This window comes from Scyliorhinus torazame, chromosome 1, assembly GCF_047496885.1.
Source record: "Scyliorhinus torazame isolate Kashiwa2021f chromosome 1, sScyTor2.1, whole genome shotgun sequence".
In the NCBI taxonomy this organism is placed as follows: domain Eukaryota; kingdom Metazoa; phylum Chordata; class Chondrichthyes; order Carcharhiniformes; family Scyliorhinidae; genus Scyliorhinus; species Scyliorhinus torazame.
Window position 1 is genome coordinate 76,403,440 of NC_092707.1, and position 26,897 is coordinate 76,430,336.

General features: G+C 44.2%; 1 protein-coding gene across 1 annotated transcript in view; it reads right to left on the reverse strand.

Moving 5' to 3' along the window:
* Window positions 1-1,039: 1,039 nt before the first annotated feature.
* rfc5 (replication factor C (activator 1) 5) overlaps window positions 1,040-26,897 on the reverse strand; it is a 66,220-nt gene continuing 40,362 nt past the window's right edge. Inside the window, exons 7-11 of the mRNA XM_072496809.1 lie at window positions 26,736-26,817; window positions 26,518-26,647; window positions 22,604-22,681; window positions 16,805-16,859; window positions 1,040-1,201 (exon numbers count right to left, since the gene is read on the reverse strand). Of these exons, the coding sequence (XP_072352910.1) occupies window positions 1,105-1,201; window positions 16,805-16,859; window positions 22,604-22,681; window positions 26,518-26,647; window positions 26,736-26,817 (442 nt within the window). The 3' untranslated portion in view covers window positions 1,040-1,104. The remainder of the gene's footprint in view (window positions 1,202-16,804; window positions 16,860-22,603; window positions 22,682-26,517; window positions 26,648-26,735; window positions 26,818-26,897) is intronic.

Here is a 26,897-nt window from a genome sequence, read left to right on the forward strand (position 1 = left end):
CTTTTCACAGCAACTTCATTGCAGTGTTAATGTAAGCCTACTTGTGACAATAAAAATTATTAAATTATTGTAAGTCAGTTTCATCTTTTTTAGTCAATTATGCCAGCAACAAACCACTGTGTATCATGAAAATCGGCAAGTGCATTATTTTGTAAAAAACAGACTTGAGATTTGAGTAACAAATTAAAAAATGGATTCTTCCTGTCAATTACTATCATGTATTAAGTTGGCTATCATATGTTCTGACCATATATTTCCTACAACTCAAAACTCAAAATAACATTGTAAAATGTCCAGTAGGTGGCACTTGTTTAATACGCAAAGCTCAGTGCGGAAACAGAATCATTTGCATTTTTCTCTATAGCTGTTGCAAGTATAATTTTTTTAATATTGATAAAAAACAAAATTCAAATTTAGAATATTTGAATTTTAAATATTGGCACAGGCCTATTTGAAGTGAGACCCACTGGGGGAAAACTAAACAGAACGCTGAAGTACAAGAGGTGGTTTCTTTACGTGAGAATCCCAGGGCTTCCAATCTTCCAATTATTTGGTAGCTACTACAGGAGTAGTTTGGGAAAGCAGCTTATTTTTGTTCCCCCAATTAAGGGGCAATTTAGCCTGTCCAATCTACTTACCCTGCACATCTTTGGGTCGCAGGGGTGAGATCCACGCAGACAGTGGGAAAATGTGCAAACTACACACTGACCAGGATCGAACCCGGATCCTCGGCGCCATGATGCAGCAGTGCTAACCACGCTCCATTGTGCCGCCTCAAAAGTAGCTTAAAATGTTCTGAAAATGTGGATCAATTTTCAAACCAATGGATAATGCCCAATGGAGTGAATCTTGTGGCTTAGGCTCAGTGCAGAGTTCTGCATTCCATCGGTTCCATGGAAACGTGCATGAATGCAAGTTGAGTTCTGTTTATGAATTCTTGTTTTAATTACAGTATCTGTCATGATTACAATTTGTTGCTTTTGTGCTAAAAAAAATTCAGTTTTAACAATGTTGGACAAAACATAAAAGAGAGCCTCTGTTTCCAAACCAGAAAAATTTAACTTTAATCAAACCATTACATTTTTCATACAGATAACAAACTCACTAGGCTTCAGCAACAACCATATCACGGGCAACTTGAAATGCAGCAATAAGTGAGCTCAATTGAATTTTCTCACTCGTTCCTGAAGCCAGCCTGTACCTATGAAAGTAAAGTAAGAAGTCAAGTTAATTCCATAATCGCAGCTGTTAAGAGTTTTTGTTTCTTTTCACTCAAATTAACTATGTAACTTGAAAAGGCTATCCACAGTGTGTTCCTCAAATATTGTTTGGCTCCCTTTGATGTCCAGCAGTGCATCAGGAAAATGTAGTCAATAATAGGCAAATCAATTGCTCTGACCCATGTTACTCCACTCTGGAGAGCGGTTTGTGGTGTTAACCGCTTAACTCAAATGAAGCAAGAACTGGGGAAAAACAAGCCACAATTATTTACATAACAGTGGCAACAATATTCACTAACATTGCACATATGGCAATCTACCATTTGTTGGGTTCTTATGTGTAACAATAAACAGTCCAAATTAGTTTAACCATAGCAACCCCGTTGCTACGAGCAGTTGTTATTGACTGCCCTATGTTTTACCAAGTTATTTGCAATTACTAAAGTAATTAACACTATAGCCTGTTGACCAATAGCCACTATAAGTCTACTGATTTCCTTAGCTGTCTGGACTGCACTTCCTACCATCCCACTTCTTCTGAGGACTCTCCTCCAGTTTCTCGATTACATCTGTTCTGATGATGAATGAAATGAAATGAAAATTCATATACCAGTGTTCCCCAAATGTCTTTTTCCCTCTTCAATCATTATTGACAGAACTCTCAACTGCGTCCATTGCATTGCCTGCACTTTGACTCTCCCTTTTCCTTCTCCAGAACCACAATCAGGCACCTATCCCACCACACCAGAAACACCTCCCCTTCACCTTTCAGCATTTCAGAAGAGACTGTTCCTTCTGCAATGTCCTGATCTATTCTTCAATTCACCACCTGTGCAAATGCAGATGTAACTTCTGTCTTTTTTTAAACCTCCACCCTCATTATCCAGGGCTCCAAAGCACCTATTCCAGGTGAAAGAGCGAATAACTTTTAATTCTTTCCATTGTTGTACTGTATTCCACTGCTCACAACACGGTCGTCTCAAATTGGGGAAACTACATGCATATTGTGGGCATGGTGGCACAGTGATTTGCATTGCTGCCTCACAGCACCAGGGACCCGGGTTCAATTCCGATCTCTGGTGTATGGAGTTTACACATTCACCCCGTGTCTGTGTAGGTTTCCTCAGAGTGCTCCGGTTTCCGTCCCCAAACCAAAAGATGTGGTTAGGTAGATTGGCCATGTTAAAATTGCCCCTTAGTGTCCAAAAGGTTAAGTGGGTTTATGGTGGTGATGTGGGAATAGGTATGATGCTTTTTCGGAGTGTTGGTGCAGACCGGGATGGGCTGAATGGCCTCCTTCTGCACTTGTAGGGATTTTATGGTTCTATTCTATGGTTCTACAATTAGCCAATCACCTCCGTTCAGCCTGCAAACATAACCCAGAGCTTAGTCACCCGTCACACCCGCTCTAACCTCTCTGTCCTCAAACACATGTGTTGAGCTTCATTGAAACAGCATAAGCTTGAGGAAGAACATCTCGGCTTTTCATTCGGCGCTTTACAGCCTGCTAGACTCTTCGAGTTCAATAATTACAGATCACAACCACTGCTCTTTTTTAGGTCAATAGCTTTTTAAGAATGGTATTTTACTCAAAGACTTTCACAGTCCAAAGACTGAAATGCAGTGTAGCTTCCATCAAAAAATTCATATATAGGTTAAATAATAAGATTGAGAACAAACGATCACAGGAAGTCTAAAAGGATCGGAGGATGAGGGATCTGAGGATGAAGATCCATTTAGCATATTGTGCAATGAGCTATCCCACTGATGTACCGTCAATTACCTCGAGACGAGAATGGTGAAACAATCAAGGCTTTATTGCACAAGATGCTGTGCCTCCCGCAGCTGGAACCAGAATGGAAGCAGCGCGGGAGAGCATACACTTTTTTACGCCGCCTGCTGGGCGGAGCCAGCAGGCAGGGATTTACCGTCGTACCTGTAATATACGGGCAATGCTGTAATACATACAATATATCACTAGTGGTTTTTACCACATTCACCCACTGTTTAAAAAAAAGTCCGGCGGGGGTGCAAAAAACATTACAAATTAAGTTTGTCGGGGGCTTTGACCCGCCGCCGCGATCCCCTCAGTTCTGGTGGGGATGTGGGCGCCGCGTGGTCACCTGCGACTCCAGGAGCATGTTCTCGTCTTCGTCACCCCGGAGTGGATCCAGTGGGAGGACGGATGCCGTCGGGGGCTGCGGTGAGGTTCGCTGGAGGGAGGGTGAGTGGCGCAGGGATGAATGAGGCAACCGGGGGGGGGGGGGGGGGGGGGTGTCAGGTCGGGGGTGGGGACCCACCGGGTGCCAGGTCCCGAAGGGAGACTGTGTCTTGGCACCTGTTGGGGTGTGCCACGTAGGCGTACTGCGGGTTTGCATGTAGGAGGTGGACTTTCTCGACCAAGGGGCCCGATTTATGGCTCCGCACATGCTTCCGGAGGAGGACGGGTCCAGGAACTGTCACCATTGTTGGGAGCGAGACCCCGGAGGTGGACTTCCTGGGGAAGGCAAACACGCGTTCGTGAGGGGTCCCATTAGTGGCGGTGCAGAGGAGCGACCGGATGGAGTGGAGTGCGTCGGGGAGGACCTCCTGCCAGCGGGAGGCCGGGAGATTTTTAGACCGCTGGGCCAGCAGGACGGCCTTCCAGACCGTCCCTTTCTCCCTCTCCACCTGCCCGTTTCCCCGGGGGTCGTCCTGCTCGAGGCGATGCCCTTGCTGAGCAGCAACTGACGCAGCTCATCGCTCATGAAAGAGGATCCCCGATTGCTGTGGATGTAGGTGGGGAAACCGAACCGAGTGAAGGTGCTGTGCAGGGCTTTGATTACCGTGGCAGAAGTCATGTCGGGCACGGGATGGCGAAAGGGAACCAGGAGTACTCGTCAATTACGTGGAGGAAGTACACGTTGCGGTCGGTGGAGGGGAGAGGCCCTTTGAAGTCCACGCTGAGGCGTTCAAAGGGGCAGGAGGCCTTCACAAGGTGCGCTCTATCTGGCCGGTAGAAGTGCGGCTTGCACTCTGCGCAGACTTGGCAGTCTCTGGTGACGGTCCTGACCTCCTCAATGGAGTAGGGCAGGTTGCGGGCCTTGACAAAATGGAAGAACTGGGTGACCCCCGGGTGGCAGAGGTCATAGTGGAGAGCCCGGAGTCGGTCCACTTGTGTGCTGGCACATGTACCGCGGGTTCGGGCATCTGGGGGCTCGTTGAGCTTCCCTGGGAGATACAAGATCTGATAATTATACGTGGAGAGCTCGATCCTCCACCTCAAGATCTTGTCATTTTTGATCTTGCCCCGCTGTGTATTATTAAACATGAAGGCAACCGACCGTTGGTCAGTGAGGAGAGTGAATCTCCTGCCGGCCAGGCAATGCCTACAATGTCGCACAGCTTCCACAATGGCTTGGGCCTCCTTTTCGACAGAGGAGTGCCGAATTTCAGAGTCATGGAGGGTGCAGGAAAAGGCCACGGGTTTGCCCGCCTGGTTGAGGGTGGCGGACAGAGCCACGTCCGATGCATCGCTCTCGACCTGAAAGGGGAGGGACTCGTCGATCGCGTGCATCGTGGCCCTGGCGATGTCCGCCTTGATGTGGTTGAAGGCCTGGCGGGCATCAGCCGTCATGGGAAAAATCGTGGACTTGATGAGTGGGCGGTCCTTCTCTGCATAATTAGGGACCCACTGGGTGTGATATGAGAAAAACCCCACGCATCGTTTCAGGACCTTGGGGCAGTGGGGGAGAGGGAGTTCCAGGAGGGGGTGCATGCGGTCGGGGTCGGGCCCCAGAACTCCATTTTCCACTACGAAGCCAAGGATGGCTAAGCGGTTGGTGCGGAACACCCCTTATTGTATGTGAGGTTAAGAAGTTTGGCGGTATGGAGGAATTTTTGGAGGTTTGCGTCGTGGTCCTGCTGATCGTGGCCGCAGATGGTGACGTTATCTAGGTACAGGAAGGTGGCCCGCAGCCCGTACTGGTCAACCATTTGGTCCATCTCTCGCTGGAAGACCGAGACCCCATTGGTGACGCCGAAGGGAACTCGGAGGAAGTGATAGAGGGGGCCATCTGCTTCGAACGCAGTGTATTGGCGGCCCTCCGGGCAGATGGGAAGCTGGTGGTATGTGGACTTCAAGTCAACTGTGGAGAAGACTCGATAATTCGCAATCTGATTGACCATGTCAGATATGCACGGGAAGGGGTACGCGTCAAGCTGCGTGTACCGGTTGACGGTCTGACTGTAGTCAATGACCATCCTGTGCTTCTCCCCAATCTTCACCACCACTACGTGAGCTCTCCAGGGGCTGTTGCTGGCCTCAATGATCCCCTCCCGCAGAAGCCGTTGGACCTCCGACCTGATGAAGGTCCTGTCCTGGGCACTGTACCGTCTGCTCCTAGTGGCAGTCTGGGGTGAGGTTCGCAAACAGTGAAGGTGGATCGACCTTAAGGGTCGTGAGGCCGCAGACGGTGAGGGGGGGGCAGGGGTCCGCCGAATTTCAAAGTAAGGCTTTGGAGATGGCATTGAAAATCCAGGCCGAGCAACAGGGCAGCGCACAGGTGGGGGAGGACGAAGAGCCCGAGGTTGCTAAACTCTACACCCCGGATGGGGAGGGTCGCAATACAGTACCCCCGGATTTCAACAGAATGGGATCCGGAGGCCAAGGAGATTTTCTGGGTGACGGGGTGTACCGGGAGGGAGCAGCGCCTTACCATAGTGGGGTGGATGAAATTCTGTGCTCCCAGAGTCAAAGAGGCAGGTCGTCTCGTGCCCGTTGATCTTCACTGTCGTTGTAGCGGTCGCGAAGTTGCGGGGCCGAGACTGATCCAGGATGATGGAGGTGAGCTGCGGAAGATGTTGGGAGGTCCCGGGCTGATCAGCGGTGGCAAAGATAGCAATAGGCGGCGAACGGTCAGAGGTGCAGGGGTCCTGAGGTGCGGTCCAAAATGGCGCAGCAGGTGGCGGCGCCCACGGGGCGCACATGGCGGGCGGCAAAGATGGCAGCGCCCACGGGCTGCACATGGCTTGCGGTGGGGAAGGTGGCGGCGCCCATGGGGGGTGTAGAAATGCCGGACCTGGAAACAGCGGCGACTGACCGGGCCTGGCAAACAGAAACAAAGTGTCCTTTCTTCTCACACCCGTTGCAGGTCGCGCTCCGTGCCGGGCAGCGCTGCCTTGGGTGTTTGTTTTGTCCACAAAAATAACATTTGGGCCCCCCAGAGTTGGCTGGCTGCCGCGCAGCGCAGGCTTGCGGTGAGCTGGAGTCTGCAGCTGGTGGTGCCCACTAGGGTGTCGCGTTGTCGGGGGTGTAGGACTCCAGGTTATGGGAGGCCACTTCTAGTGAATTAGCAAGCTACCTAGTCTCCGCAAGATCGAGCGTACCCCCTTCCAATAGTCGCTGGCGGATGTACGTAGACTTCATGCCCGTGACATAAGCGTCTCTAATTAATAGTTTGGTGTGCTGGACGTCCAAAACTGCCTGGCAGTCACAGTTCCCAACGAGGATCTGTAGGGCCCGCAAGAAATCGTCCAGAGTCTTCCCGGGGAGTTGCCGTTTCGTGGCCAGGAGGTGCCTGGCGTACACTTGATTCACTGGTTTAACGTAATGTCCCCTTAGGAGTGTCATCGCTTCTGAGTAGGTGGGCGCATCCTGGATGAGGGGGAAAATTTCAGGGCTCACCCGCGAGTAGAGGACTTGGAGCTTCTGTGGGTCCGAGGGTTCTTCAGTGGCTGCTCTGAGGTAGCCTTCGAAGCAGGCTAACCAGTGGTCGAAGGTAGACGTGGCTGTGTGAGGGCTCAGCTGCAGGCGATCAGGCTTGATTAGGAGATCCATCTTTTAAAATCTTGTGCAATAAATTGATGTACCGTCAATTACCATGAGACGAGAATGGTGAAACAATCAAGGCTTTATTGCACAAGATGTTGTGCCTCCCGCAGCTGGAACCAGAATGGAAGCAGCGCGGAAGAGCATATACTTTTATATGCCGCCTGCTGGGCGGAGTCAGCAGGCAAGGATTTACCGTTGTACCTGTAATATACGGGCAATGCTGTAATACATACAATATATCACTTGTGGTTTTTACCACACCCACTTCAAGATGGCTTGAATGTATATACGCAGTGTTTTCAAGGTTTTCATCTGTGACAGGGTGTCAAGGGGCATGTGCCCATGTCTTCCGAAGTCTACTTCCATGGCATTACATTTAGTAGCATTTAACTGCAGCTTTCTCCTCACCATTCATTGAGGGCATTAAATGTTTCCTGAACCTCACTGACCATACCACTTGGCCTTGACTCTGCAACTGTCATATCGTCTATGTATTTCCAGTATTTGAGGTCAGGAAATGACAGCATCAATAATGAGGATTAGATTGACCTTAGCTAAGTGCCCTGGGCACACCTTCTGTTAATTGAACACTTTCGGAAAGACAGCCACTGTATCTGACACAGGGTGCAATGAGGAAGTCAGCAATCCATTGGTTTAAACTTCAACAGCTTCATAACTACGACTTCTAATCAACCCTGTCAATACATCTTTCATCTTTGAAAAATCTGTTGTACTGGTGGTCGACATTGTATAAACGCAGATAAAATTAAAACAAAGAAAGTTCTCAACATAGACCAGGCAACTGATGTAGGATCTTCCAGTACTGCTACCAATCTGATGACAGTCAAATAAGAGATTGATATCCATAATAGTAACTACATTTATAACAATAATAATCTTTATTGTCACATGTTTTATTGTCATGAACAGTACAGCACAGCCCTTCAGCCCTCCAAGCCTGTACTGGTCATGATACCAACCTTTGCCTAAACCCTCAGCCCGTCCTTGTGCTGTATCCCTCTATACCCATCCTATCTATGAGTTTGTCAAGATGCCTTTTGAACGCCATTAATGTACCTGCTTCCATAACCACCCTGGCAAGGCGTTCCAGGCACTCACCATCCTCTGTGTAAAAAACCTGCTTCGCACATCTCCTGTAAATCTTGCCCCATGGACCTTAAACCAATGCCCCCTGGTGACTGACCCCTCCACCCTGGGAAAGAGTGCCTGCCCATCCACTCTATCCAAGCCCCCCATAATCTTGGAGACCTCTATCAGGTCACTCCTCAACCTCTGCCTTTCTAATGAAAACAGTCAGAGTCTATTCAGCCTCTCCACATAGCTAACACCCTCCAGGCCAGGCAACATCCTGGTAAACCTCTGGTACACCCTCTCCAAAGCCTCCACATCCTGCTGGCAGTGTGGCGACCAGAATTGTGCGCAATATTCCAAGTGCGTCCGTACCAAGGTTCCATGCAACTGTAGCATGGCTTTGCCAGTTTTTATACTCGATGCCCCGTCCAATGAAGGCAAGCATTCTGTATGCTTTCTTGACTACGTTGTCCACTTGTGTTGCCACCTTCAAAGATCTGTGACTTTCGCTCTGACTTTCAATATTCCTAAGAGTTTTGCCATTTATTGTATATTTCCCCTCTACATTAGACCTACCAAAATGTATTACCTGACATTTGTCCGAATTAAACTCCATTTGCCATTTCTCTGCCCAAGTCTCCAACCTATCTATGTCGTGCTGTATCCTCTGCCAATCCTCAACATTATCTGCCACTCCACCAACCTTGGTGTCATCAGCAAACTTACTAATCAGACCCGCTATTTTTTCCTCCAAATCGTTTATGTATTCTACAAGCAACAGAGGTCCCAGCACGGATCCGTGGAACACCACTAGTCACAACCTTCCATTCAGAAAAACACCCTTCTACTGCTACCATTTGCCTTCTGTAACCGAGCCAGTTCTGTATACATCTTACCATCTCACCTCTGATCCTGTGTGACTTTACCTTTTGTACCAGTCTGCTATGAGGCACCTTGTCAAAGGCTTTTCTGAAGTCCATGTAAACAACATCCACCGCCCTCCCCATATCAATCATCTTTGTCACCTCATCAAAAGCTCAATCAAGTTATTGAGGCACAACCTCCCCTTCACAAAACCATGCTATCGCTTATGAGTCCATTTGTTTGCAAATGGGTATAAATCCTGTCCTTGAGAATTCTCTCCAATAATTTACCTACTACCAACATGAGGCTCACCGGCTTATAGTTTCCACGATTGTCCCTGCTACCTTTCTTAAACAGTGGTACCACATTAGCTATTCTCCAGTCCTCTGGGATCTCACCTGTAGCCAATGAGGATACAAAGATGTCAGTCAAGGCCCAGGCAATTTTCTCCCTTGCATCCCTCCGTATTCTAGGGTAAATCCATCTGCCCAGGAGACTTATCTACCGTAATATCTTTTAAAAGACCCAATACCCCCTCCTTTTCAATGTTAACATGATCCAGACTGCCCACACACCATCCCAAGAATCATCTTCCACAAAGTCCCTTTCTTTAGTGAACACTGATGCAAAGTACTCATTTAGTACCTCGCCCATTTCCCCTGGCTCAACACATAGATTCCCTCCATTGTCCTTAAGTGGTCCAATCCTTTCTCTGGCCACCCCCTTGCTTGTTACATATGAATAAAAAGCTTTGGGATTCACCTTAATCCTACTTGCCAAGGGCTTATCATGACCCCTCCTAGCCCTCCTAATTTCCCACTTAAGTACCTTCCTACTTTCTTTATACTCAAGGGTTTTGACTGTCCCCACACTTCTAGACTGTACAAAAGCCTCCTTTTTCTTTTTGATGAGGTTCACAATATCCCTGGTTATCCAAGGCTCCTTAAACATCCCATTCTTATTCTTCGTTCTCTCAGGAACGTGACTTTCCTGAATCCTAATCAAATGTTGCTTGAAAGACTCCCACATTTCCGATGTTGATTTATCATCCAACAGCCGCACCCAATGCAAATTCTTCAATTTCTGTCTAATGTTATCGCAATTTGGCTTTCCCCAGTTTAGCACCTTAATGCAAGGGTTACCCTTATCCCTAGCCAAAAGTACCCTAAAACTTAAAGAATTGTGGTCACTACTCCCAAAATGTTCCCCTACTGAAACCTCAACCATCTGTCCAGGCTCATTCCCCAATACCAGATCCAATACTGCCCCTTCCCTACTTGGACTATCTACATATTGCATCAAGAAGCCTTCCTGGATACATCTCTACAATCTTAGAGAAGTAACTGTTGGTAATTGTTATTCTCATTTACACGTCTGCCAGAACCATCTTTTTTCTTCTGCTTGTTCTTTTGCCATTCCCTTTTTCTTTGCACCATCATCCCATTTGTCATTGCATCTCTCTTACCTTCCAACCTATCACAGGGATAGGAGTAGGCCATTTAACCCCTTGAGCTTTTTCCACCTTTCAATTAGATCATGGATACTTGGTGACAAAAATTCCATATATCTGAATTTGCTTCCTGTTCCTTTGGTTAACAAAGATCAATCTTAGTTTTAAAGGTAACAGTTGATCTAGTTTGAAAAGTTACAAACCTCTACATCCCTTTCTGTGAAGAACTGTTTCTCATTCTAAATTTTAGACTATGCCCTCAGCCCTAGAACCCCAATGAGCGCAAAATCTCTTTCTACTACTCTGTTCCCTTAATGCCTTAAAATTCAATCAAATTACCCCTTCAACCGTCTAAATTCCAGTGAATGCAACCCTAAATCTTTTCTTTGTAGCTGAACGTTATGGACACCTGGTCAGCTCTTAACAATGGCTAAGAGACTGGACCAGAACCATAACATTTTTAAGTTTTAAGATTGTGCGGAAAGATCGATTCCAGGAGGTAAGAAATAGGGCTTTGTTATTTTATAAGCAAACTTTATTAAACCAAATAATCCTCCACAGTATATAATTTCCCACTTTCTCTGTCTTATAGCTTTGACAAAGGGTCATCTGGACTCGAAACGTTAGCTCTTTTCTCTCCCTACAGATGCTGCCAGACCTGCTGAGATTTTCCAGCATTTTCTCTTTGGTTTCAGATTCCAGCATCCGCAGTAATTTGCTTTTATCCAGTGTTAATAGTTAAGGTCACACAACAGATCCTTGTGGAACACCACTGGTCAGTCACACCCCATCAGTTAGAGTACTTGCCCATTTCCCGTAACAGCCTCCCCGAACAGGCGCCGGAATGTGGCGACTAGGGGCTTTTCACAGTAACTTCATTCGAAGCCTACTTGTGACAATAAGCGATTTTCATTCATTTTTTCATTACCCTATTCTCTCTTTCCACTCAGTCCATTTCTTAATCAAGTCAATAACTTTCCTTGAATTGAATGAGCCTCAACAGTATCTTACGAGGAACTTTATCAAATGCCAACTGGAAGTCCATATAAGAAATAGAGCCATAGAGGTCTATAGCACAGAATAGGGCCTTCGGCCTATCATGTCTGCGCCGGTCAAAAACAACCACTTAACTATTCAAATCCCATTTTCCAGAACTTTGCCCATGCCCATAGCCTTGTATGCTTTCGCAATTGCAAGTGCACATCTAAATACTTATTAAATGAGGGTCTCGGTCTCCACCACCCTTTCAAATAAGACTCTTGCCACCCTCTGGATGAAAAAGCTTTTCCTCAGATCCCATCTGAACATCCTGCCCCTTATTTAAAATGTATGCCCCCTTGTCATTGATTCCTCCACCAAGGGGAAAAGTTTCTTCCTGTTTACTCTATGCCCCTCATAATTTTATACATTTCAATCATGTGCTCCCTCTGCTCCAAGGAAAACAATCCAAGTCTATCCAATCTCTCTTAATATCTAAAACTCTCCAGCACAGGCAACATCCTTGTAAATCTCCTCTGCACCCTTCCCAGTGCTATCACATCCCTCCTATAATATGGATTCCAGAACCACACAAAATACTTTAGCTGTGGCATAACCAATGGATTAGACAATTCCAGCATAACTTTCCTGCTCTTAAACTCTATGTCTTGGCTAATAAAGGCAAGTATACCATCTGCCTTCTTAAACACCTTATCCACCTGCATGCTGCCTTGAGGGACTGATGGACTTGCACACCAAGGCCCCTCTGATCCTCAGTGCTTCCCAGGGTCCTGCTATTCATCATATATTCCTTTGCCTTGTTTTTCCTCCCCAAGTGCAACACCTCCACACTTATCCAGATTGAACTCCATTTGCCACCGATCAGCCCATCTGATCCCGATCTATATCCTCCTTATCAAAGTTTATCCTCACTATTTACCACCCCACCAATTTTCATATAACCCGCAAACTTACTGATCAACCCTCCTACATTCAAGTCTAAATCGTTTATATAAACCACAAACAGCAAAGGCCCCCAACACTGATCCCCACAGAACTCCACTGGACACAGCCTTAGACATTTCACTGTCCACTACTTTAGTCACATCCTCAAAATAAAATCTCATCAGCTGAAAATGTTCAAAGTGTTCAGTCATGCTCTTCTTAATTATAGACTTTAGCAATTTCCCAACAACAAACATTAGTCTACAATTTTCTGGTTTCTATCGGTCACCTTTCTCAAATAGCAGAGTGACATGTGCCATTTTTTAATCTAAAAGGAACAATTCTGGAAGAGAGAAATTTGGAGGATTACAATTAGGACTTCTGCAGCATTCTAACCTACTTCATTTTAAAACCTTGGGTCAGAAACTATGATCTTCCCTTTTGTTTTTTCCTCCTCTACTCATTTGCTAGCTTAGTACGTGCTTTAAAAATCTGTTATATTTCTCACCTTTTCCAGTTCTGATGAAAGGTCATTGACTTGAAATGTTAATTTAGCTTCTATCTCCCAGATGCTGTCTGACCTGGAATATTTTCAGTATTTTCTGTTTTTATTTCAGATTTCCAGCATCATTTCTGTGCTGTACTTTTCTATGGCATTTTGCTTTTCAAGTAATCAACGCACTTTACAGCACAGAATAATGTTAAAAGGACAGGTAGGGTATTTTTCTGTGTGAACATTGCAAGGCTGATCAAAAATGTTTGTGGCTGAAACAATTTCTAGTGGCAACATTTTTCCATTTAGGAAATGAGTGTTAAAATGCTTATAAACATTTTAGAAACCTGTTAAGTTTCACAAAATCTGCAACATTGGTTTCTAATGATTGGCAACAAAACAATTCAGAGGTACTGTTCCATGAACAGGTCTATTTAAGGCAGTTATAGATCTTGTTCTTAGCTAGTTTTCCAGATTTCCCTAATTTCCAGCCTCTCATTTTCCATGTGGATTTCTAATGGTGGAAGGTTCAGTTGTGCAAGCAGAGTAGAGATGGGTTATATAGTATTAGCTTAATCCAGCCATGAGTTCAGTGCAGGATCCTGCTGATCAATTTGTACAATAAAATCAAACAACCATTTAATTAAGAATGTTAACCACATTGCTGATTTCATGTTCAATGTTATTTTGTTAGGAGTCTATTTAGAACTAGTCAGCAGCTTTAAGAAAAAAATTTTTTTTTTCCATAGTTTTATTCTCCTTTTTCACATTTTCTCCCAAATTTACATCCACCAACAATAACAATAATCGGCAACAAATATGTCAATCCCCATATCAATAACAACGATCCCATCCTCCCACCAAACCCCAAACATTAACACAAACAAATGACAAAAAGGAATTAGGGATCACCCATAGTCGCCATTAACACACACAGCCCCCCTCCCCCCAACCCTCCCACCCACACGCCCCAACTAATGTTCGATGTGATCCAGTTCTTGAAAGTGCACAATGAGTAATGCCCATGAATTTTAGAACCCCTCCACCTTTCCCCTCAGTTCAAACTTAATCTTCTCAAGAGTCAAGAATTCCAACAGGTCCCCCAGTCACGTCAGGGCACAGGGTGGAGAGTTTGCTCTCCAACCTATCAGCCTTTGGGCGATCAACGAGGCGAAGGCTACATCTGCCTCCGCACCCGTTTCCAACCCTGGCTGGTCCGACACCCCGAATATGGCCTCCCGGGGGCCCGGGTCCAGTTTCACGTGCACCATTTTAGAAATTACCCCAAAAACCTCCTTCCAGTAATCCTCTAGCTTTGGGCAGGACCAAAACATATTAACATGATTAGCACACACCCCCCCTCCCCCCGCGCAAAGTTCACACACATCTTCTATTTCTTCAAAGAATCGGCTCGTTCACGCACGAGGTGGAGGCATTCACTCTCCGGAGCACCTCACACCAGAACCCATCCTCCATATCCTCTCCCAACTCTTCCTCTCACTTTGCTTTGATCCCTTCCAGTGGTGCCTTCTCCTCTTCCAAAATAGCTCCGTAAACCCCTGACACTACCCCCTTCTCCAGTCCCCCTGTCGTTAGCACCTCCTCCAGCAATGTGGAGGCTGGCTCCACCAGGAAGCTCTGTATCTCCTTTCTGGCAAAATCTCGAACCTGCATGTATCTAAACATTTCCCCCTGCTCCAGCCCATACTTCGCTTCCACCTCCTTCAATCCTGCAAACCGACCCCTAAGAAACAAATCTTTTAGTGTCTTAATCCCCTTCTCCTTCCATTTCTGAAACTTTCCATCCCACCTCCCTGGCTCAAATCTGTGGTTCCCCCGAATCGGCATTTCCCTTGACCATGCCCCCAACTCGACTTGTTGGTGAAACTGCCTCCAAATTCTCAATGAAGCTATTATTACCGGACTCCCTGAGTATTTCCCCGGAGCTATCGGGAGCGGCACTGTTGCTAGTGCTTTCAATCCTGACCCCCTGCACAAACTCTCCTCCATTCTGACCCACTGGGAATCAACCCCTCTGACCCAGCTCCGCACCTTCTCCACAATCGCCACTCAGTAGTTATACATCAGGTTCGGAAGACCCAAACCCCCTGCCTGCCTTCCCCTCTGTAGCAGCACCTTTCTAACTGTGGCCACCTTCCCTCCCCATATGAACAAAGTAATCCTTCCCTCAATCTCTCTGAAAAAGCCTTTGGCAGGAAAATCGTCAGGCATTGAAAAATAAACAGAAATCGCAGCAACACGTTCATTTTAACCGCCTGTACCCGACCCGCCAGTGACAGAGGGAGACCATCCCACCTTGGCAGATCAGCTTTCACTCTCCCAACCAAACTAGAAATGTTGTACCTGCGGAGCCCCCCCCCACTCCCGGGCAACCTGCACCCCCAGGTACCTAAAGCGAGTCCCTGCCCTACGGAATGGCAGCCCCCCCACCTCTGCCCCCACCCCGACCAAGACACCATAAAATACTCACTATTGTCTAGATTTAGTTTGTACCCAGAGAAAGACCCAAACACTCGAAGCAGGTCCAATATTCCCCCTATCGACACACTCGGTTCCGACACGTGGTTCTGACACGTATAACAGCAAGTCATCGGCATCAGCATATAAGGACACACTATGCTCTATCCCCCCCGCACTATTACTTTCCATACCCCCGAACTTCTTAATGCGATGACCAACGGCTCAATCGCGAGTACAAACAGCAGGGAGGACATAGGACATCCCTGCCTAGTCCCACGGTGGAGAGAAAAGTATCTCGAGCTAATATTGTTTGTGCGGACACTTGCCCTCGGCTCCTTATATAGTAGCTATACCCAGTTCACAAATCTTGGTCCAATCCCAAACCGCTCCAGAACTGCCATCAAGTACCCCCATTCTACCCGGTCAAACGCCTACTCAGCGTCCAATGCCACAACCACCTCGGTTTCCTTCCCCTCTGCCGGTGCCATAACGACACGTTCAATACCCATAACGACGTTCAATATCCTTCTAACGCTTGAAAAGAGCTGCCTCCCTCTCACGAACCCCGTCTGATCTTCACCTATCATCTTCGGGAGGCACTCCTCCAGCCTACCCGCCAGTACCTTCGCCAATACTTTTGCGTCCACATTCAGAAGTGATATGGGCCTATACGACCCACACTCCGTCGGATCCTTATCTTTTTTTAGCAACAGGGAAATCGATGCCTGCCCCAAAGTTTGTGGCACCCCCTTCCCTATCGCCTCTTCAAACATCCCCACCATCAGGGGTGCCAGCTTATCCTTGAATTTTTTATAATATTCCACCGGAAACCCATCTGGCCCTGCCACCTTCCCCGACTGCATCCTCCCAATCGCATCCTTTATCTCCTGCTCCACTATCGCTCCTTCTAATGTAGCCCTGTCCCCCTCCCCTAACCTCGGGTACTCCAACCCATCTAGAAATTCCTGTATCTCACGGTCTAGTCAGCAGCTTTTATGAATATTTTTTAACAATTAAAATTAATGTACAGCTCAGTACTTGTAATAGGTTTTCAAAGATTCCCCAATTTTATTCCTGTTGTATACTATTGTCTTGTGCATATGCAGTTTCAAAACAGGAACTGCTTGCTAAGGATCCACTGTTTATATATCTAGGGATTGAGTTATTTTGTGAAGTTCCCATAATAAAAGGGTGACAATACTAAAAGTAATCTTGTTCATGTCATGAAGGTAAAGGTCATTTATATTTCACCATGCAACGATACACAAACTTTCAAAGATTCTAACCTAATCTTAATGAAGTTGTTGAATAAATTTAAAATACGCTCAGCAAATTAAAGTTTTACAAAAACTCCATGGATGTCACCAACTTGCTAATTTCATCCCTAAAGAAGCACATGTACTTTTACAATTTCATATGCAGGTGCTAGGAATATCCATTTAAGCAGAAAAATATGAAATAATACTTACTCTATATCAGCCATCTTGATCAATAAATGAATACGAACCGAAGGTGGCAAATCAACTGAAAAACAGGAATACTATTTATATAATTGCAACGTGATATTTTTTTCATTTTAAAAATCGTTGCAGAGGGATGAAACAAGAAAAAAAAAATGGGCTGTTGGTAGCAAATTAAAATGACTGGTCTCATCTATCTCCTAATGGTCAATTTTACGTGCTCAGAAACAGGATCAAATCATAGAATCAAACTAGTTTTCCAAACAAACGGCAATAGGTTGACAACTTTGCTTTGTTCACAAATTCTTACCAGAATTGTATGTAAAACATCTCCATTGTTACTTTTATCACAGCAGGAATATATGCAGACTATGAACATTTGTACATGGAACATTTTTCAATCAAATAGACAAGATAATTTTAATAATCTTCCAATTAGTTATGTTTGAATTTTTTTATTTTCCTTGGGTTAAGGTAAAAACAACAGCATCGATTTATATTTGGGGCACAAGTCTCTATGTACTAGATGAGAAATCAATAGACCTGGAGTAATGATCAAAATACATGAGGTTAAATCCCATCTTGGAAGCTGGGGAATTTAAATTCAGTGAGTTAAATAAATCTGAAATTTAAAAGCTAGTAACAGTAATGATATCCAAGTAACTACCAGATTGTTATAAAACTCATCTGGTTCCTTTAGTGAAGGAAATCTTCCATCTTTACCCAGTCTGGTCTATATGTGACTCCAGACCTACAGCGACGTGGTTACATAGAAACATAGATATAGGAAAATAGGAGTAGGCCCTTTGGCCCTTGTAGCCTGCTCCACCATGCATTAGGACCTGGCTAATCATCCAAATCAATAGCCTGTTCTCACCTTCTCCCCCGTATCCATTGATCACTTTTGCCCCAAGAGCTATATCTATCTCCTTCTTTAAAACATACAATGCTTTGGCCTCAACTACTTCTGTGGTAGCGAATTCCACAGGCTCACCACTATCGAAATAAATAAATTTCTCCTCATCTCAGTCCAAAGTGGTCTACCCTGTATCCTCAGGCTGTGATCCCTGGTTCTGGACTCCCCCACAATCGGGAACATTCTTCCTGCACCTACCCTGTCTAGTCCTGTTAGAATTTTATAGATTTCTATAACATCACCCCTCATTCTTCTGAACTCCAGCAAATATAATCCTAACCGACTCAATCTCTCCTCAATTGTCAGTCCCACTATCCCAGGAACCTGTCTGGTCAACCTTCGCTGTACTCCTTCGATAACAGGAACATCCTTCCTCAGGTAAAGAGACCAAAATTGCACACAATATTCCAGCCGTACTCTCACCAAGACGCTGTATAATTGCAGCAAGACATCCCTACTCCTGTACTCAATTCCTCTCGCTAGGACGGTCAACATACCATTTACCTTCTTTACCGCTTGCTGCATTTACATGTTTACCTTCAGTGACTGGTGCACAAGGACACCCAGGTATCGTTGCACATTCCCCTCTCTCAATTTATAGCCACTCAAATAATAATTTGCCTTCCTGCTTTTGCTACTAAAGTGGATAACCTCTTTTTATCCACACCTTGCTGCTCCGCCATGGATTTGCCCACTCACTTCTCTTGTTGAAATCAAACTGAAGCATCTCTGCATCCTCCTCACAGCTAATCCTCCCACCCAGCTTTGTGTCATCTGCAAATCTGGAAATATTACATTCAGCTCTCATCTAAATCATTCATATATATTGTGAATAGCTGGGGTCCCAGCACCGATTCCTGCAGTACCCCGCTAGTCAATGGCTGCCATTCGGAAAAAGACCTGTTTATTCCTATTCTTTGTTTCCTGTCTGCCAAACAGTTTTCTAAGCATCTCAATAAATTACCCCCAATCACATGCATTTTAATTTTACACGCTAATCTCTTATATTGGTCTTTGTCAAAAGCCTTCTTAAAGTCCAAATAAACTACATCCACTAGCACCCCGAATCAAATCTACTAGTTACATCCTCGAAGAATTCCAGTAGACTTGTCAAGCATGATTTCCCTTTTGTAAATCCATGTTGACGCTATCCGAATCTGCCACTGTTTTCCAAGTGCCCTGCTATTAAATGTTTTATAACAAACTCTGGAATTTCCACCACTACCGACGTCAGGCAGCCTGGTCTAGAATTCCCTGTTTTCTCTCTACCTCCCTTTTTAAATAGTGGGGCTATATTAGCTACCCTCCAATCTGTAGGAACTGTTCCAGACTTTATAGATCTGCAGATTTGCAGATGACCAACAATGCATCCACTATTTCCAGGGCCACTTCCTTAACTACTCTGGGATGTAGATTATCAGGCCCAGGGGATTTGTCAGCTTTCAATCTCATCAATTTCACCAGCATCATTTCTCAATTAATACGGATTTCTTTCAGTTCCTCCCTCTCACTAAACCCTGATGTTCCCCAACATTTCTGATACGTTATGTGTGTCTTCCCTTTTGAAGACAGAACCAAAATATATATTTAGTTGGTCTGCTATTTCTTTGTTCCCCATTATAAATACCCCTGTTTCTGACTGTAAGGGGCCTAACATTTGTCTTCACCAATCTTTTTATCTTCACATACCTATAGAAACGTTTACAGTCAGTTTCTAGGTTCCCCACAAGCTTACTCTCATACTGTTTCCCCTTCTTAATCGATCCTTTGGTCCTCCTTTGCTGTTTCCCCTTCTTAAATCAATCCCTTGGTCCTCCTTTGCTGTTTTCCCTTCTTAATCAATCCCTTGGTCCTCCTTTGCTGAATTCTAAACTGCTCCCAATTATCAGGTCTGTTGTTTTTTTTCTGGATAATGTGTAATCCTTTAATTTCCCTTGCCAGCCATAGTTTGACCAACGTTCCCGTTTTACTTTTGCGCCCGACAGGAATAATCTGTTGCAGTTCACCCATGCACTCTTCGAATGTTTGTCATTGCCTATCCACCGTCATCCCTTTAAGTAACATTTCCCAATCCATAATAGCCAACTCACATTTTGTACCATCATAGTTTCCTTTATTACGATTCTCTTCAACTTGATGAAGTTAACGCTTGTCTGCTCTGAAATGGCCGAGCAAGCTACACTGTTTAAGGCAATTCTAGAATGTCAATAAATGACAGTCTCATCAGCTCACATCCATGAATGAATTTGAACTAAAAATTACATTTAATAGTGTGTTTAAAATGCAGAAAAAGCATTAGAGTACTTCACAAAGCTGGAAGATAAATTAAGAGTGGTAGCCAAAGGCCTGGTCAAAGGTGAGTTTTAAGAATGGCCTTAAGTAGATGGAGAGGCAGAGTAATTTCCAGGGTGAACGTTCGGGAGAGTGGGAGACAGGCAGCTGTCAGCATAGCCACCGATTTGGGAAGGACAGATAGCAGGTGGAGATGGGGTGCAGATGAGAGATCATGATGCCTGAGATTCACATGTGGAATAAGACAAACCTTTAGGATTTGGAAATGGTACATTTTTCTATCATAACCACAAGATTTAAGTTGAAATTTCTATTTTATGCAAACAAATTGAAAAAGCCTAACATACGAAACCTGGAGAACGGAGCAGGAGAGGTCAAGCTACCATAAAAACTTCAGTTTCAATACTGAATCCAATCGTGGACTTCCTGATGCATACAAGTTAATTTGTTGTACGGAAAACAGTATATTCCTGAAACAAACTGGCAGCAGCAGTAACCTGACACGGGGCAACAGAGCAAGGTTGATGCAAATCAAAATCTACTAAAGGCAAATCTTACTGTTTATTTACATGAAGCACACTTTAATAACTTATTAGATCATACACTCAAAATCCACCAAGTGGTTCCTCCTACAAGAGAACATCTTGTTGTTATGGAAACACCAACCGTCTCCAAGGAAACAAGAGCAAGAAAACATCCAGCATCACCTAGCAGATGGTGTCATCAGGACCTGGTCTCTGCTGAGTATTTGAATGCACACAGCTGTAACAAAGCTATCAACTACACTGTTTGCTGAATGCACCCTTGAGATTTCCCGAAACATCTCCTTACTAATATATAGCAACATGCAACACCCAGTTTACATGACATAAAAGTTAAGACTGAAACAATTCTTCCCGAATTCTCAATAAAAATAGAACTAATATCACTTTATACAAACAAAATTCTGTTTACAGACCAAATTTGGAGAATCAACTTAGCTTATTGGGGCACTTGCATTTATTTTATCGAGTTGTGGATTAAAAATGATCTAATTACAAAAAGTTGGATCTAATTTTTAGACGTTAACCATACCCTTCAGGATGCTCTATCAGGTTCTTCCCTTATTAAGGATGCTCACAAAAAAAGGCATGTTGTATTTATTTCAAAAACAGGGATGGGTGAGTGGAACAAAATCCAAATTGAGGTTGGTTGCCCAAAACAAAAAGGCCCAAATCTTCCAATCCCAATAGCGGTGAAAGCAGAGATGTTCGCTGCTATTGAGTGCTGCAGCGACATCAGAAATTATGGGGAGCCAATTTTTACCGGAACCCCAAACTTCCAGTTGGTCAGAAATGGTTCTGTAGAAATCCTCGTCTCCAAACACTGCAGTGTTGAGAGGCCGCTTGAGTAGTGACTGATTGGGGCGGGGTGCTGTTGAGAAGAGTTGGCCATGACAGTGTGGCGGCACATAGAATTAAAAACAATTAATTGGTAAATTTGAAAACAATGAAGTAATTGGACTGAAGACAACCCTCAAGGGGCAAGGTCTGGCCTATTTGTAATCTTTAATCGCCTCCTCAAATAGTCTCAGAAGCCACTGAGCTGTGCTAGGAATGAATAAAATACAAGCCATGCCAACAACATCATAATCTAAGCATGAAATTAAAAGACACCAGGAAGAATCCCTGCACCATTTGGAATAGTGTCATAGGATTTTTTTAATGTTGTTTTCACCTGAAAAGACAGGCGCGGCCTCAGTTTAACATCTTAGCCATAAGGTGAGATGCATGTCCAAAGTGCTGAACGGAACGGCACGGTGGTGCAGTGGTTAGCACTGCTGCCTCACGGCGCCATGGACCCAGGTTCGATCGCGGCCCTGGGTCACTTCCCGTGTGGAGTTTGCACATTCTCCCCGTGTCTGTGTGGGTCTCACCCCATAATCCAAAGATGTGTAGGGTAGGTGGATTGGCCACGCTAAATTGCCCCTTAATTGGAAAAAAAAATGTTTTTTTAAAAACAGGAAAAAAAACAAAGTGCTGGACTGAATTGACAACCAATATTATGTCCTTGATTCTAGCAGTGTGACCTATACCTCAAGTTGTGAGAATGCTACCTGCTGAGCCAAGGTAGCAATATTAAACATACCACTCTATAACATCACAGTCCTTGAACTGCAAGTAATCACATTTTCCCAAGAACTTGCTTAATAGAGAAAAATTGTTTATTCAAGACTCTCGGAGAGATCCATCATAACTTTTCTTGAATTCACCAAAAAATATTAACTTTTCAATTAAAGCTAGTAAAACATTTGTCTCCTCTTTGCACAATTGTGTGAGTAAAATAGAACAGAAACGACAACTTAAAATGTATCATTGCCCTCATCAGGACTTCATTCTGACGTTTTCTCAGTTGGTGTAGGAAATTATACTAATCCCCAGTTTAATAAAATATAACCAGAATGAAAGACATTCGAATATAAAATTAGAATGAGTGTTTAGGAAATGTTCTCCAATCTGCGAAAATACAGATATATCTTTCATAAAGGCAATGCAATGGGCAAATTCTTGACAGCGGTGTTGTACTTAATAGTTCAATTTTGTTAAATCGAGACCTCTTACCTCTGTGCACAAAAGTATGAATTTCAGTCAAAATGTCATGCAGGGCTAAACCTTTTAAGGTCTTTAATTCCATGATATCTGTAGATAAAGTTAAGGGATTTTAAAAACAGCATCTTTACATCAACTAAATATCCTGCCAAGTCATTTATTAAAATAAACCATAGCACAATAACCTGGGAAACTTTGGCTTGCAGTATAAATAAACTCATTGTACAACATATTTATTACGCCATCATACATACTGAAACTTTCTAATCAATTCTCCCAACTGCCCAATGTTTTGCATATATATGTTTTGGGAAGGCACTGTACAGTGCACCTTGTATTTATAAGAACATAAGAACTAGGAGCAGGAGTAGGCCATCTGGCCCCTCGAGCCTGCTCCACCATTCAATGAGATCATGGCTGATCTTTTATGGACTCAGCTCCACTTTCCGGCCCGAACACCATAACCCTTAATCCCTTTATTCTTCAAAAAAATATCTATCTTTATCTTAAAAACATGTAATGAAGGAGCCTCTACTGCTTCACTGGGCAAGGAATTCCATAAATTCATAACCCTTTGGGTGAAGAAGTTCCTCCTAAACTCAGTCCTAAATCTACTTCCCCTTATTTTGAGGCTATGTCCCCTAGTTCTGCTTTCACCCGCCAGTGGAAACAACCTGCCCACATCTATCCTATCTATTCCCTTCATAATCTTATATGTTTCTAGAAGATCCCCCCTCATCCTTCTAAATTCCAACGAGTACAGTCCCAGTCTACTCAACCTCTCCTCGTAATCCAACCCCTTCAGCTCTGGGATTAACCTAGTGAATCTCCTCTGCACACCCTCCAGTGCCAGTACGTCCTTTCTCAGGTAAGCAGACCAAAACTGAACACAATACTCCAGGTGTGGCCTCACGAACACCTTATACAATTGCAGCAGAACCTCCCTAGTCTTAAACTCCATCCCTCTAGCAATGAAGGACAAAATTCCATTTGCCTTCTTAATCACCTGTTGCACTTGTAAACCAATCTTTTGCGATTCATGCACTAGCACCCCCAGGTCTCTCTGCACAGCAGCATGTTTTAATATTTTATCATTTAAATAATAATCCCTTTTGCTGTTATTCCTACCAAAATGGATAACCTCACATTTGTCAGCATTGTATTCCATCTGCCAGACCCTAGCCCACTCACTTAGCCTACCCAAATCCCTCTGCAGACTTCCAGTACCCTCTGCACTTTTTGCTTTACCACTCATCTTAGTTATATCTTTAACTTAAATAAAACATCCATGTCACTTCTCGGAGGCATTAGAAAACAAAATATGACAGTCACAAATGGAGATGTTAGGGCAGATGACCAAAAGCTTAGTCAAAGAGGTAGGTTTTAAGAAGAAAAGAGATGTGGAGAGCTGAGAAGGTGTAGGCAAGGAATTCTGGAACTTCAGCCTAGGCAGCTGAAAGAACAGCCACCAAGGTTGGAGTAATTAAAATCTGGGATGCTCTACAAGCCAGAGTTCGAGTGCAGATATCTCAGGGGATTGCAGAGCTGAAAGAGATTTCACGGATAGGTGGAGTTTGGGTCATGGAATGGTTTGAAAATCAGGATGAGAATTTTATAATTGGCTCCTGGAGCCAAACAACACTACAAGGTAGATTAATGAGCATAGGGTGATATGTGAATAGCATGTACAGAGGTGGAAGTTAGGATGCGGGTAGTAATTTTGGATTACTGCAAGTTTACAACAATAGAATGTAGGAGGCCTGGTTCTTCTTTGGTACCGGTATGATGGTGGTCTTCTTGAAGCAGGTGGGGACCTCGGAGTGGAGTAGGGACAGGTTAAAGATGTTCGTGAATACCTCTGCGGCAGTATAACGTTTTGGTACTGCGGCAAGCCAAAGATCTAATGGAGAAATTCAAACAGTGTTCCAAGAAAGATGGGGATAAATTTGGGAGGTGACAACCCATGTTCAAGCATTTTGGAGAGAAATGGGAAGAGGGGTGGGTTGGCATTTTGAAAGGGCTGAATGCAGCTGATTTGAAGGAGAGCACAACAGAACTTGAAGAGAGATCCATTAAAACAATGTCAGCTAGCACCAGAACCAGGAAGGGAAACTGGGTGATTAGTGGAATAGAGCCAAGGGAGAAGATGGTGGTTCGCATGGACAAAGGAGCTCAGAGAAGGCAGGAGAGAAGACAGGAAAGAAACTGGAGGAGGAAATAATTTTAATTATAAGTTTGGTACAGTGCACTGGGGAGAATGGAAGTGACAGAGGCAGTTGACTAGATGGTTTCAATCTTGGTGACAGAATGCAGTGAGGAATAATTCCATTCATCGATATCTTGAATTTTGCATCAATGGCTGTGCTTTTGCTGGGAACAATGCATAATTAACACTAAAGACAATTTTGTTGCTTTTAAAACGCATGTTTCATTTTTCTTTCTTTGGAGTAGAATAAACAAATGGCAATCAGGACATCAAACAATGAATTGCATGTTCCTCCATAATCTCCATCAATGCTGTTTATAGTCCAAGCTGCGAGTTCAGTGACGGTCAAAAGGCCTACATTTTTCTTCTGTATGGCTTTCCACCTATATTAATAAGAGACAGGTCCTAACCATCTTTATTTTAAATATTGTTTAAATATGCAGCCACCACAGCAGAATGATTCATGATTAATTAAAGTCAAGATATATTGGTGACCCTGACACATTGAGTAGTATGTGCAATTTGTTGCTCAACACAAAAGGATGTTGAGGCAACCAACAGGATACAGCACAGATTAATTGGGTTGCTATCTGCTACGAGGAAGTACAAGGTAAAGATGAAAAAATTGGGGCTGTTTTCATTAGGAGAGAAGACAGAAGATTGATTTGATGAAAGCGGTTTAAATATAAGGCCTGAATTTTGAGTTCGAGCGCGCTGGGTGATGTGATACCTGCTCCCACCCAAGGTCAAGTTGGTAACACGATATCATGCTATCCAGCGTGAAACGTGCTCGGTGAGCACTGCTAGGGAGGGTGGGAGGAGGCCAGGTGCCAAGTAAAAGGAGCATGTGGGCTGGCACTTACAATGTGCTCCCTCCGGGCGACAGCTGCTGCACAGCTGCCTGAGGGAAGCTGCTGACCTGTAAAAACGAGGCTCTGGGCAACGCAATCATACACAGACCTCAGTTCCCAGTCACATTTGTTAATTTTGAGCCCCGACTTTCATCTCCCTGACCTGGATCGAGGTTACAGCTTATATATTAAGGCCATCATGCCAATCGGCCCGCCCCGCCAACTGTAAAGGCAGATAGGCAGTGTAAAATCCCAGTCAACGACTGTTTAATTCATTTAAATTGGCCTTTTGGTTGTTGGCGGGCACGCTTCAGACTCCCACACGCGTGCGCTGTCCCAAATATCGCACAAGGCCGTGATGACAGCAGGATCTGCGCCCAACATCGTCTCACATGATTTTACATGCTTTCGGATAGGTCTGCTGAACATCGTAAAATTCTAGCCACAGAAGGAATGAGAAAGGGCGATTGAAACTGTTTGTTTTCAGTGACTACGAGTCCAGGAATGAGAGGAAAGCGATACAAAATTAAATGTAAGGCTTAGGAAAGAGAGCAGAAAAAAAAAATCTTTATTTTTGTTCACAGGGTGATTAGGCTGTGGAATGCACAACTAGAGTTAGTGATTCAAATGGAGATCATGGCAACATTAAAGAATAGGTTAGGTATGTGGCTGAAGGAAAGAAGGGCTTGTCAGAATCAGACAGGCTTTCTGGAGTACACTTATTTGGAGGATAAACATCAAGCTGAATTCTGTTTTAATTTCTATGTAACTCATGAGTCAGATCTAAACATAAACAATGTACAAATATCATATCAGTAAAAACATCAATATTACGTGCAATCTCTTCTAGTTTCATTTCCAAAGGATACTTCTGTATGCAGTGGTGAAGTCTTTGTTTAACATCCAGTCAAGGATGTTTGCGATGTCTGATTTTAGTGGATGACCTGTACAAGTGTACACCGTATCCTCGCTCACTTTATCATATGCCATATTTGTGCTCTGTTTGATTCAATACACAGTTTGATTAGTGTCAAACAAGGGAATGCCAGCACTGATAACGCGTGTACAATGCAAACGAATAACTGACCTGCAAAATATTCAAAGATCGACGCATGTCACCATTGGAAAGTGTCACAATGGCCTTCAGTCCATCTGTAGTTATGTTGACACTGTAATGACATGTATTATTTCAGTTAGCTTGTCTTGAAAATTTCTGGGAGGAGTACGTTATGGCCAAAATATACAATAT